We start from the raw sequence: 13,312 nt of genomic DNA, 5'->3' as shown, positions 1-13,312 counted from the left end.
AATATATTACAAGTTAACACTTTCTTAAATATTTGTATTTTTTTAAACAGTGAATAATTATAATTCGTATGTCTTTTAAAATCATTTGCACAATAAACTTACCAACACAAGACATTTATAACAATAATAAATTGCGTTTAGTACACACTATCATGTAATGTCTAATGTACCAAGAATAGCTAGACTTGCAATATTAATGTCAGTAGTAAATACACTTTAATACAGTCTTAAATGTCAAGAATGATAATTTTATAATGGCACGAGTATTGAGATGTCTATAGTACATTGCCCTTACTAATCAATGAAATTCTAGAAGATATCACAACTTAAATACTTTGTTTCTGTATACGTAACTTACATGTTAATTATTGTGCATTATATTATGCAAATAAAATATAATAACGTGCATGTTCTATTGATAATTAAAAAGATAGTACACTTGTTATGGCCATTATGTTACATAAACAACTATTATTGTTGTCGATTTCAAATAATTAGACCTATTTAAAAAGGGCAACTTGACCTTTATGTCAATCGTAGTTATCTATTTATTCAGTGTCACTAGGGTGCACACGGGAACCACCTTATATTTATCTAATTCTAATTATTTATTTTACGTAAAGGCAGTATGTAGGTATATTACGGTATTTTAAAAAATAACGAATCAACATTTAGAAATGGCATTATTTTCAACTTGATGTCTGTCTCGAAACGGAAATAGCTTGTACGTTGGATAATTTATTATGTTACTGTAATGCTGTTAAATTATACATTTTACAGAATATCTAGATAAATACTAACACAGTATATTATCAGTGTAGTGTATTTTTTCAGAAGACTAGGTACCTATTTTTTATATCTCTTTTCTCTTAAAGTCATTTTGTGCCAGTTTTCACTAATTTTATTCTCTTGAGCAGGAAAAACTAGTCGTTTATAAAAAAAAACATTAGATTTACTTTCATCATATTTATTTTTCTTTTATCCAGCAAGTACAGACAAGTTGTGCTAACAATTATAATTGTCCTAATTAGTGGAAGGTACAAACTTTAACACCCTTACTTAGAGTGTTTTAAGGTTTTTTTAGTCAGTGTTTAGACTCTTTCACACTTAAACCAAATAATTAGTATTACTAAAGATAAATTTGTATGGTTAAGTAAAGGGGTTGGGTCAGTGGGGGGCTATTCCGTTTACGAGGGCGTATTCTTTTTTTGTAATTATGGGCATTCTAACAAAGGATAGCTGTAATAACCGTAAAGGTAAAATATCTTTCTTATTTTTGCCTTTTTATTTCGTAGGGACAGTAGGCCCCCCTCACCTTACAAATGTTTGTTCAGTATGACGGGCTTCATGACGTCAATTCAATTTCCACATGAGTGACCAAAGCATTCAAATATGAAAAGAAAGAAAACTTACATACAGAAATACATCTTTCATTGGCTTAACATCTGGTCATGGACGTCATTCATACGCTGCACTGATTATAATTAATGTTGATTGATTGGTCACTGTGTACTGAACTTTAATATGAGTTTATAATAGGTACCATAATACATAGACAAAGTGTAAGGGTGTTTTTGCGTTAGTATAAATCCTATAAAAGCGTTGGTTGATATTAACTAGGGTAAGATTACGAAAATTTTTCCAAAGCGCTGTATTATCTACCAAGTATCAACATATGTCTGTAATTACTAAGGTCAAGTTCGGTGTATGGTTGTTGTTGGAAGAAACCTAACATTATTTGATACAAAAAAATGATTTCTTTGTGGGATTGGAATTCCATTTAAGTACAAAAAATTAGATATGTGCGAGTCATGCATCAGAAAAATATTTACATTGGAATTTTATTTTACCAACCAACAAATTTTCTTTCAAAACAAATGCGAGTCGAGAGGTAGCTTTAGACTAATAAAGTTATTTACATTAAAACAGTTCTATATTCATACACTACTACATTCATATCATTATTCTCAGTCTATCATCATGATATTTAATTAAGGCTTTAATATTAAATATTTTTGCTAACTGTACAAAAATGATAACATTAATTTATTCCGCAAAAGGTATAGTTTTATATTAGCTATACATTCTATTGGCGTTACTTTGCAAATAAACTTTTATGTTGGAAATAGAACCAGATATTTGCATTAGAATATTTATCAGAATAAATGTACGTAACGAAATAGTTTTTAAGAAAGAGTATTTATTACAAGTTTTTTCCGTCTCATCTTTTCTCTTTGTTGGTCTTAATCTCTTAATACATACATTCTATATATTATTTGACAGAACAAATGTATTAAAATCAACAAAAAAAAGTCATGAAATAGGAAATTTCGTAAAAAGTATGTCGTTACGTACAAATATTTTGGAAAATAATAATAAACATGTGTAATAAATACACTTTAAGAGTTGATTAATTGAAAGATTTTGCGATTTTATAGTAAAAATATCAATGTTGTCGAATATAGGCGATTATGTTGTTTCACTTTTATTTCATTGCACTGCAAAGTGACTCCATTGCTCATCCTTGTGGTAACAGGAGAAACGTCCAGATAGAGTACCTATTGATTGGCGAGAGATGGTGTATCCCTCGCCATTGGTTTGTTATGCCGGCCTGTACGAAACGAGATATACACAGGCTACTTCCTAATTTCAAGTTAAGACAGTTTTTACAGTCAAGGTTTAAGCATAAGTTGCTATCTATAACGGGCAAAAATACCTACAGCCCGTTGAGCTTATCCGCTCTAAACAAAATAATTATTTACTTTGATGCAGGTACGAGTGCGCTCAATGCTTTACTAATTACAACAATTTTCTCTTTTACTTGTGTTGTTAACATCATCATAACATATTACTTAATAATTTATCATCTACTTTAAAAGCAGCGTGAAATTTTGTGGTAATATGTATTTACTGTACATATTTTGAAAAGTATTTGTTATATTATATTCAAAACTTTGTTGAATTTAAGTCTTTCAATATAATATAATATGAGTTCGAAGTAATTTTATACATGTTATGGTAAATCTCACACTCCTAAACGTTTTTCATTCACTCTCAGTTACGCCGATATAATAAAATAGTTTGTTTACAAAGGCTGACACAGAAAATATATAAGATTGTCTTAAACCAATATTATATTATCAATGCGAGCACATCACTTTATAATTACATAGGTAATTTAGGGGTTCTTTTCAAGAAGTCTACATATTATTATAATATAATAATAAGCAAACTCCTGACCAAGTGACTACAGTTTTTTTATTGAATAAAACGTCTAGTTAGGGGATTTTATGCCGCTTCGTAATTTTATTTAAATTATAATTTTAATTAGAAAAGCGGAATATTCATACATACATTTAGTGACATATTATGAAAAACCGTGTGCAAACATTTAAAAATATAAATTATACAGAAAAAATATAATTTGTTCTTAGTGATAGAAAAATGTGATAGGTATAAGTTTCAAACAATGCTTAAATTAAAGGCGTAAGTATTAGAATGATGGAATATTTTAATTTCGTAAAAAAAATAATAGCATTCAATGATCACATAATAATGCATTATCCTTTAATATTCAATCGTTTTGTCAGCAGTGTCGCACTTCTATTAACTGTGAGCCTTATAAAGCAACACAAGTGCTGTGTAGGGATAATACACGTATAAACGTGAGGTTATTTTACCACGCCTTATCCCTCACGTGTGCATGACCTAATATTCATACTAGCTAAATAAGATGCAACATTAGTTGTATACAATGTCAACTGCGGTTTACCAAATAGGCGATTTTGACTTGATCGTAGCTCGGGATCCTTGGCAATTCTCCGTTCCGAGATGTATAACGGTCTTACCCCATGATCGAGCTTACCCCAACTATAAATGACGGTTTAATGCGACATAGTAACCGCGGTGATGTTAGTCATCGGCGTGGTGTACGCGAGTGTGGAGAGCGTGGAGAGAGTGGTGTGCGTGGGTCGCGTGGGCAGCAGCGGCGTGGGGTACACGCGGCAGTCCGGCGTCTCCCCCGCTGGGCCCAGCATGCTCAGCAGCAGGTACGATACTAGCGACCCAGACAACAGCCCGCCATTGTACGATAGAGTCATTACGTTACCTGCACAAATTAAATTGCATTTAAGTACCGACCAGTGGTAGGTAACACCACTACTAATATACATGAATGCGGTCTGCAAATCATTCAAATGTTAAATACATTTTATATAAATTATAAAGGCAAACCGGCAGGAATCGGGTTATGTCACTTCCCTTCGCTACTGGTACCTACTTGATTTTAACGCCTGGAAACGAGGCCTTTGTCTCTAAAATCTATATCATCATCTTTACAGCCTTAAATATATTATGAACTGCTAAATACACAAAAATCGACTTAAAATTGGTTTATGAAAATGCTTCGTAAGATCTTTGCATGATTTGGATAGAATAAGTTAATTAACAAATATAAAGTTTTATTTATAACTAGCTTCCGCCCGCAGCTTCGCCCGCGTGGATTTCGGACTTCAAAAATGAAGGAGGTGCTCAATTCAATATTCACGCGTGATGGCTTATTATTAGCGTATTTCATGTATAACTTTGGTGTTTCTATACCGATTTCTATGATTCTTTTTCATGGAATATTTAATAATGTTAACTTTTTTAATTAGGGATGACTGAGAGTGTTATAAACGTAAGAGTAGGCAAATATAATGAGAAAGCTTCGAACTGCTAAGCTATCGGGAGTTACACGTGTAAGCAAAAGTCGTGTTGTAAGTCAACCATAAAAGATAGACATATGCTGTCATGGGATATTTTTTATATAATTTTAAGGAGATCATTTCCGTCATACATGATTTCTGTGTAGCTTTAACCATTAAGGTTGAACACGCGACGGAAGCTTAAAAAATGGAGTAACTTCTCCCGTTTTCCCAACATTTCCCTTCACTGCTCTGCTCCTATTAATTGTAGCGTGATGAAAAGTATACTATAACCAGCACAGGAGTATGACACATAATTGTACCAAGTTTCGTTAAAATCCGTCGAGTAGTTTTGTTTCTATAACGGTTATACAGACAGACAGACAGACAGACAAAAATTTTACTAATTGCATTTTTGGCATCAGTATCGATCCCTAATCACCCCTGATAGTTATTTTGGAAATATATTTCATGTACAGAATTGACCTCTCTACAGATTTATTATAAGTATAGATATAGATGATGTTATGTTGGTTTGGCTCATTATAATTCAATGATTGCAGTTTCGTTAAGAGTTAAGGCCGAATCTCTAATTCCGGGTATGAGGCGCAGATCAAGGATGACATCGTACTAATGCTTCCTGTGTTAATATTTGGTTTTGAGCCTCGGTAGTGGCGAATCTTAATTTTATATGGTCTCAAGAGCAACTTCATCAGGATGCTCAATGCTCATATGGACTTCACTAAATAAATGAGGTGATCCATTTACGTCAATTAAGTGACCCTAACCGTAGACGTTGACTACAATTTTTGACGTATGTTGCAGAAAAGAAGAGTAGGAAGGGCATGTTGTAGATTGGATAATAGATAGGATTTTACTAGTTAAAAAAAAATTACCTACTGTCACACCGCGGCGCTTGCGCACTCGTTTATAATTAATAATTTCATAAACACATCAAAATTTATATTTTTTGGATATGACGTCCACATCTCAAAACCTTTTCCTCGTGGCAATATCCAAGTTTGAAGGTTATTCGAAAGTACTTCGAGTTTTGATGAATCTAATAACACTCCATTATATCATGATTATCTATCTAATCGTTTCTTTGTATTATGGTAACGAGGTCAATGTACCTACGACGCTATCTTTGTTTAAATAAACTAACAATGCTTCAATTCCGTGATTCCCATTTTTTGTCTTTCATTGGACTTTATTTCTCTATCTTGTGTAAATGACCACGCCACACAATGCGTGATTATCAAACTAATAATTATTTTTCCATTTATATCAATTAAAAAGTTATTATTCGTTAGCAATATCTTTTAAACGCGTTACATTGTGTTATGAAAGTATGTCATGATGATAAATGGATGATAGGGTAAAAACTAAAGTGGCAGCCTAGCACACTGATAATCCAAATTACACTAGACATTAAAAAATAATTTGCTTGAAAGTAGGTACTTCTATAGTTTTTTTTAACCGACTTCCAAAAAAGGAGGTGGTTCTCAATTCAACCGTAATTTTTTAGACTGTCTGTCTAGCCAGTCTAAAAAAACGCAACGCAACCTTCCAAATTCATAAAACCTTTGTGAAATGTTAGGTAAGGGCAGATGCTTCCCTTGAATTTTGTATTTTAATTATTTTCTACATTTGTGTTAAATTGGTGAAGCGTATAGGCCTATCCGTAGAGATGCACTATCATAGGTACCTCTACATACCTATTGCGATTTGGCCGGCTATTTGTGAGGCACTTGATAGTACCGCCTCTAATGTTCGGGCATTCGCTACTATTTGTGATATGTCAAATGATAACACAAATATTTAATTGTTTTCTAGTAATTAAAGTATTTTTATGATACTTATAAAGATAAACGACAAATCGTATTTTAAAAAGGACTTGTTAAGACAGTTTGAAAAAAATGGATATTATTCAGTTATAATTTTTTTTTGCCTCAGCGTGTGGTGCAATCACTTTACTATACACCCATCATACACTTTGCACACAGGGGATAAGAAATTCAAGACATATTTACTTTTGGGCTTAGTCTGCTATGAAAGCGCACGCGCAACCAGTCGACTTAAGTAACAAGTACCTAAATATTGCGTAGTATCGTCTGTTTCAAAAAACAAGTATATATGTATCTAATACGGAATCGAATGTATTGCTCTGCATAAACGTGTACGCGTCGCGTCGTTCCGAAACATTCCAGAAACTCTTTATTAAGCTTTACTTACCAGCTATTTCTCGATACTCGCGTCCCACGCGAGATGGCGCCATCATCATTGGTACAGAACCGAACAGACCGTTAGTAAAGCCCAGTACGACCGAGAACATTATGGGGTACATCTGAAATAAATAATATTATTTACTTATATATTAAAAAATAAATACTAGCTCGTTCAAATCTGATAGAAATCATTATAGCAGAAAAATTATGCACATGTTTTGTGATGTTACCGTTATTCGTGAGGTTGCTTGCGAGGGAGATTAATTTTCCGAGCATGCACACTTTTTGGTGATTTTTACAATATTTTTATAACGCATGAAATAATATGCAATATATTATACCAACACCAAAATCATTTCAGAGCAGACTTCTATAGCACTATTAAAACTGACGTAAACACAAAAGCAATATGGAAGTTGTCAACTTTGCTATCACGTTTCGGCTGAAATTAATATTGTCGGAAACATAGTCTGTCACCATTAAAGGGAAACTACAAAATTTATTATTTGAAAAAAAAAAAGAATTTCTCTAGGAATAAAAAAAAGTAGATCAATTATTAACGTCATATCATGCATTTGCTTCACAAAAACATGAAATTTAGAATATAAATGTTTTTTATTCTATTTATTTAATATAGAAGAGACGCACTAAAAATTATAGAAATATTTATATAATTTAAACCTCAATATTTTTACTAGTGGTTGTCCAATAGGCGAACTTAATATATTCGTAACACATCTATCATAAATAAATTAAACTTTTCTGCACTTGTAAACTTATATGATCATTAATTATACCAAATCTCACACTACTCCGTGCGCGCAATGTGCTTAAAAAGGGATACAAAGTTTTCCATCAGGTATATAAAGATATAATTTTGTAACCTAGGCTGGGAAAATGAGGGCAATAACCATGTTTACAAATAAAATGGTAACAGGTAAGTGAGGAGCGGCCGTACGTCTCCGACGATGTGCGGCGAGTGTCGCGGCGCGGCGCACAGCAGCAGCAGCGGCACCAGCAGCAGGCGCAGCCCGCTCGCCATCAGCAGCTGGCTGCGGCTCCACTCGTACGGCCACGCCGCCGCTATCTGCCACAAACCGGACTCCCTTACATACTTACCGCAATCACCTACTGGATGTAGTAATAATTACAATTGATATACAACTGTCAACTACTAGATTTTTTTTATTCATTCCATGCTATATTTTTGTTGTCTCCTATTAAGAAAATGGAGATATGTTTCTTCTTGAGTTACCTACAAAAAAATGTATTACCTTTCGCCAAATAAACGGACAAGTGAATTTTTCGAATCAAAGCAAGTATTTTTGGATATTTCTTATACAAACTAATATCTTAGAAAAAATGACAAATTTGTGCGATACTAACTTTTCCAATGAGATCGAAGAAATTAAAGGCGGTCATCAAAACTATTGGCATCCAGGAACCGAGCCGGCATGATGGCACCTCCGACGTTATCCCAGGGTATAAGCTCAACGTGGTAAAATAAACTAAACCAATAGACACCATGTAGGGGTATATAGCCCGAGCCACGGCCCACCTCGCCAGCACACCACCTGAAAATAATTGTTATCGATTATAACATACCCTAGGACACACTGATTCTTAAGGTATGTTTAAAAGATAGATCATTAAAGTTTCGTTTCATTATTGACGCAAAATTTTACAATTGCAAATTCCGTTTAACACCACTTTTAGATTTGATCCTTTGGTCCAATAATAAACTTTGCAGTTTGTGTATAGACCAAAAAGCGTTTGAAATGATGGCAAATAAATAGTATTTTATCGTATACGCTGCTTCACGTCGTTCTTACGCTTTAGGGCCTTCCAAGTCGTAGGTCGTTCCGGTGATTCGATGACAACATCTTCGACTTTGTACGAGGGTCGCGGTGTGCGGAGCGCGGAGGGCGAGGCCGACGAGGGCTCTCCTTCCGCGATGGGCGCCGTCGGTGCGGTCGGCGAGTACACCGGGTTCGAGAAACTGAACGTATTTGTTTCGCCTTCACCTGGAAAAAGTTATTTTATAACGGTTATAGATGGCGCTAAATATAAATGTATCCAATGGTCACGTAATCCTGGCTCTATACTTTTTTTAGAAACGACTAATACTGCATACACATATAAGTTTAAAAGACTAGGTTCGGTCGCATAAAAAATTCTAAATAAATATTTGCAGATTAAATTAAAATGTTTGTTTCGATGTCATTATCAAACAGACATATTATTGTGTTATAGCAGATTATTTCCCGCCGACACCGATGCCAAAGAATGTCGTCAGGCGCTTTACAAGGAGAGGCGGCCTTAGGGGAAGACGAACCCAGCAACCATCCGGGGCTTCGCGCGGTGCATTGGGACACCTTTTTTACGATCATACCGACAAAAATGTTAAGACCAGGGATTTTTTTTTATTTTGCTCCGCCTGGGGCCTCACGTCGTTTAAGCCGCCACTGTTTACAAGAATCCTGGCATTCAGTTCTACTAAATAAAATTATTGATTGTTAATATTATTACTGACCTTGCCCAGTGGTAGACAGGACTGGACTTTGCAATTTTAAAACACCAAAGCTGGCTTCACCTGCTTCGTTCTCCATCTACAAGGAAAAGTAATTTCATAGGAAAAAACGGATACTTAGTCTAGTTTTGTCGTATGTAAACATTGTAGTTTTTTTTTGGCATGGCAAAGTGACTGCACAATTATTTAGAGTTATAAGACTATTCTTTAAAGTTAAAAGGATTAAGGTGTCTTAAATTCCACTGAATTTTTATGTGATAAGTTACCCTACAGGGAGCACTCATGCTTGTTACCGACATGCGAAATATAAATCTACGAATTTAACATTATACCAAAGTAGCGTCGTCATTGGGAGTCAAGTGCAGTTGTATACGTCGCCGTAGTTGCGATTCCCTGGTGAGTCTTAAGTAATACTGCACGAATGGATGGCGCATCATCACGTGGTGCAGGAGCGAGTGACCCAACAGAACCAGGATTGAAAATATGAAGAACACGAAGGTGCTGCGTTGTGGTTGAGGGAATCCATACTTGGTGATGATTCTGTCGAGGCATACCCAGAAGCCAGCTGCGCCTGAAATGGATAATAACAATGGAGTTTAAATAATTTGTTGATGTTGTCAATGACGTTTTTTAATAGTTTGCCTTTATTGTCCGGGCTCGACAAAATGAAATAAATCAACGAAAGACTAAATGCCAACAGGTAGCTATAAAACACAGCATTTTAATTCTTTAGGTCTATATTTAAACTTAATTTAAACGTTTTATGTCTTAAAAACATTCTCTGAATAAATTAGTGCCTGTACTGTTAAACACGAGCAAACATACGAAAACTAAAAACTCACATCATTTTATCTTTTTTTTTATTGAATATTCACATACAAAGAACAAACTACAATTAAAATTTACAAAAAATCTAAAGGAATGAATTCATATTTAGGTACTGACTTTCTCCAGCCATGACAGCCTGCGTGTACCGCGGCGGCAGGCAGCCAGTGAACCCGTAGTACGAGGCTTGTTGCACCGTGCAGCCGAACGCGATGAAACCTATCGCCACCAGGTTGATGGTATAGGAGACGTGCGGCACGAACACGTCCCAACCAATGTTGCATATCGTCACGAACAACATTGTGCATAAAGTGAACAGTATAGCTGAAATAAAATACATAATATGGAGATATACAATCACATTTATGGGATAAAACAAAAAGAAATGTTCCGGAGAAAAGGTGGAATGCAATTACTTGACGAAAAATTTGACTAATAAAAATTGACGAGTCTACACTCAAAGTATAAAAATAAATTGTTGAGATAGTAAATTCGTATTCGCAATGATTAACAGAATATACCAACGCGGTAAGTAAGAAGGATCGTGTAGAATATTATAATGACATTATTTTTAGAATATCAAATAGACGTACCGAAAGTGATCCTAGTGGTATAATGGAAGAAATAAATAAGTAAATTGTTCACGACCACCGCGAAACATGCCGATGATATATACACCGTCGAAATGTCGTACATTATTGTTGTATTCTTATAATGCTTCTGGAAATAATCCACTGCCATGATAAAGCTGAAATTCAGATTACCCAAATTAATGCGTACGCTCATGTAGGTAATTCAAATAATACGTTTGTCAGGTAAAGATATGATTATTTTGTTTTTGAGCGACTAATTCCACAAGTTATAAAAATCCTACACAGTGTTCGCAATCAAATGTATCCTAGCTACATATTGTTTATGTATCCTTACATTACAGTTTCATTGCATCGCCATTACAAAAACAAATTGGACAATGGACATACCTACCAAAACTCATGTACTTACCAAAACTCGTGTTATGTTAAGACTTTGAGTTTCACAATGAAGAAGAAGGCCTCAAGACTAAAGTGGAAAAAACAGTCATATTAAAAATGATACCTATTAAACGGGAGCAGGAAAGCAGCACCAGCGAGAAATAATGTCATGTAAACACAGTTGTAGCGGTCGGCGGGCGGAGCACCCGCGTCCGTCAGGGTGGAAAAGGGCTCGCCTCGGGCCGCACGGATCGCGTCTATACGGGCGTACCCTCTGCCCAGTGTCTCGTTCATTTTGATGTTTTTATTTTTTTCCTATACCATTTACATATTCGTGTACTTGCTTAATATTTGCCATCTTCTTTTTGTATATTTATATTTTCACTCTACTTAGTATCGGTTTTATAATACAGAGTTCATCACTTCTTATATTCATCTTAACTACTATGTAATAAAAGTTTTACAAAAAATAACTGCAATAAAAAAATCTTATGTATTCTGGTTCAATTAGAAAAATGTTTCACTCGTTCTTTATTTCATTTACCGATAAACCACAAATCACTTGTTATTAGATTACATATTGTAAGTATTTTTACTAATATTTCATTATACGCAACTATATCTTGTAAATATTCACATTTTGATCAGGAAAATTATTTTCGCCGGCAATTCTTGACACAGACTACTTAAATTAATGTTAACACGCATGCGCGTTCTACATTGATTTTTAGTGTGGGGTCAAAACCTTTGTCTGCAATATCAAAAAAATATTACGTATTTTTATATATTATTATATATTTTATTTGATGGCACCCAATGAGAATATTAGCCATTATCTCTGCAATGGGGCTACTGCATCTACTGTATGTGTGCTGCAAAAAGCGTGAACTTTAATTTGTCGCCGACGACAACAGAGGTGGCGTCAAGCTCAGTCGAGTTTTGTTATCATTTATGAATTGAACCTAATTTTGTCGACACATTGTATTCATTACGCACGAATTTTTAGTAACTAAATGGACGTGTTTCTAAAATAATCATGTGCCTGAGACACTTGAAACTGTTGCGATAAATAAGCGTATTTCGCAGAAATTGGCATTCGACATATTATAGGTAGTACAGTACGTAGTAATAATGGCTAAGGTTATATAGTTCCGATTTTTATTTCTTGCATATTTCTATCCTCTCAAATTAATAGGTTAGTCGACAAGAAAGCGATAAAGTAATATTCTGTTGCCTAACTAATCGCATTTTAAATAAATGATCCCAATAGCTTTTTTCAATCTATTTAAAAAATGGAACAACAGAACAAAGTTTTTTTGTGACACGCTTAAAAATTTGTTAATTTTGATTGATTTATTTTTGTAATCGGATTCAAGATTCAGTTTGGGATCGTTTATTGAAAACAACTGTGATGACTGTGCGAGTGAGTTATTTTGTATGCTAGAGTTTATACTATTCAGCACACTAACAGTAGCAACTCTACATACCGTTCTGAGGCAGCATTGACGGTGGTCCAAACGCTGCCGACTCGCATTGAGGAATTGTGATGCTGAGTTTATATTATGTCGCTAATCGCTATATAAAAAATAGGTAAAAACGACATACTAAATCATCGATCACTAAGTATATCATTAATGATCAAATATAACTTTGTAGTACGAAACATATAAGGATTTTGATAGGAACGGTAGAAATACCAGTAGTTGCAACGTAACTCGTAATAATTCAGAAGAATTTCTACAATACATAAAAAAAGTCTAACAGGCACAAGCGTCGTGAACGCGTTATCGCACTTGTAAATTAAGTCTGTTTTTCGGCTACGAAGCAAAAGTAATATTTTAATAAATTGCACAATATAGGTGCCCGTCACCTACCAACATAGTTATCGCATTGTTATAAACTCGGTTCTAGTGTCGGTGTATGACTGTGGACTATTGTCCTTGGTTTAATTCCCACATCGAAAAGATTATGAGTTCTTTTTGATACGATTTGTTGAGGATTGGATCTCAAACAGGTAAAGGTTATAAGGTCGGTCTAAAAACAAGGCCGAGCTGTATGCTTGAGAAAGTGGGT

General features: G+C 34.5%; 1 protein-coding gene across 1 annotated transcript; it reads right to left on the bottom strand.

Moving 5' to 3' along the window:
- Window positions 1–1,861: 1,861 nt before the first annotated feature.
- LOC115449489 (equilibrative nucleoside transporter 4) lies at window positions 1,862–13,255 on the bottom strand. Its single transcript, XM_030177331.2, has 10 exons — window positions 11,364–13,255; window positions 10,862–11,016; window positions 10,389–10,592; window positions 9,776–10,014; window positions 9,447–9,522; window positions 8,746–8,937; window positions 8,300–8,487; window positions 7,872–8,000; window positions 6,921–7,032; window positions 1,862–4,108 (listed from the first exon to the last, which is right to left on the bottom strand). Exons 1-10 carry the CDS (start codon window positions 11,531–11,533, stop codon window positions 3,885–3,887), a joined length of 1,689 nt encoding a protein of 562 aa, XP_030033191.1. The 5' UTR covers window positions 11,534–13,255; the 3' UTR covers window positions 1,862–3,884.
- Between the last annotated feature and the right edge of the window lie 57 nt (window positions 13,256–13,312).

The sequence above is a fragment of the Manduca sexta genome, chromosome 15, assembly GCF_014839805.1.
Source record: "Manduca sexta isolate Smith_Timp_Sample1 chromosome 15, JHU_Msex_v1.0, whole genome shotgun sequence".
NCBI classification, from domain to species: Eukaryota; Metazoa; Arthropoda; class Insecta; order Lepidoptera; family Sphingidae; genus Manduca; species Manduca sexta.
This window is presented reverse-complemented; position numbering and strand designations above follow the sequence as displayed.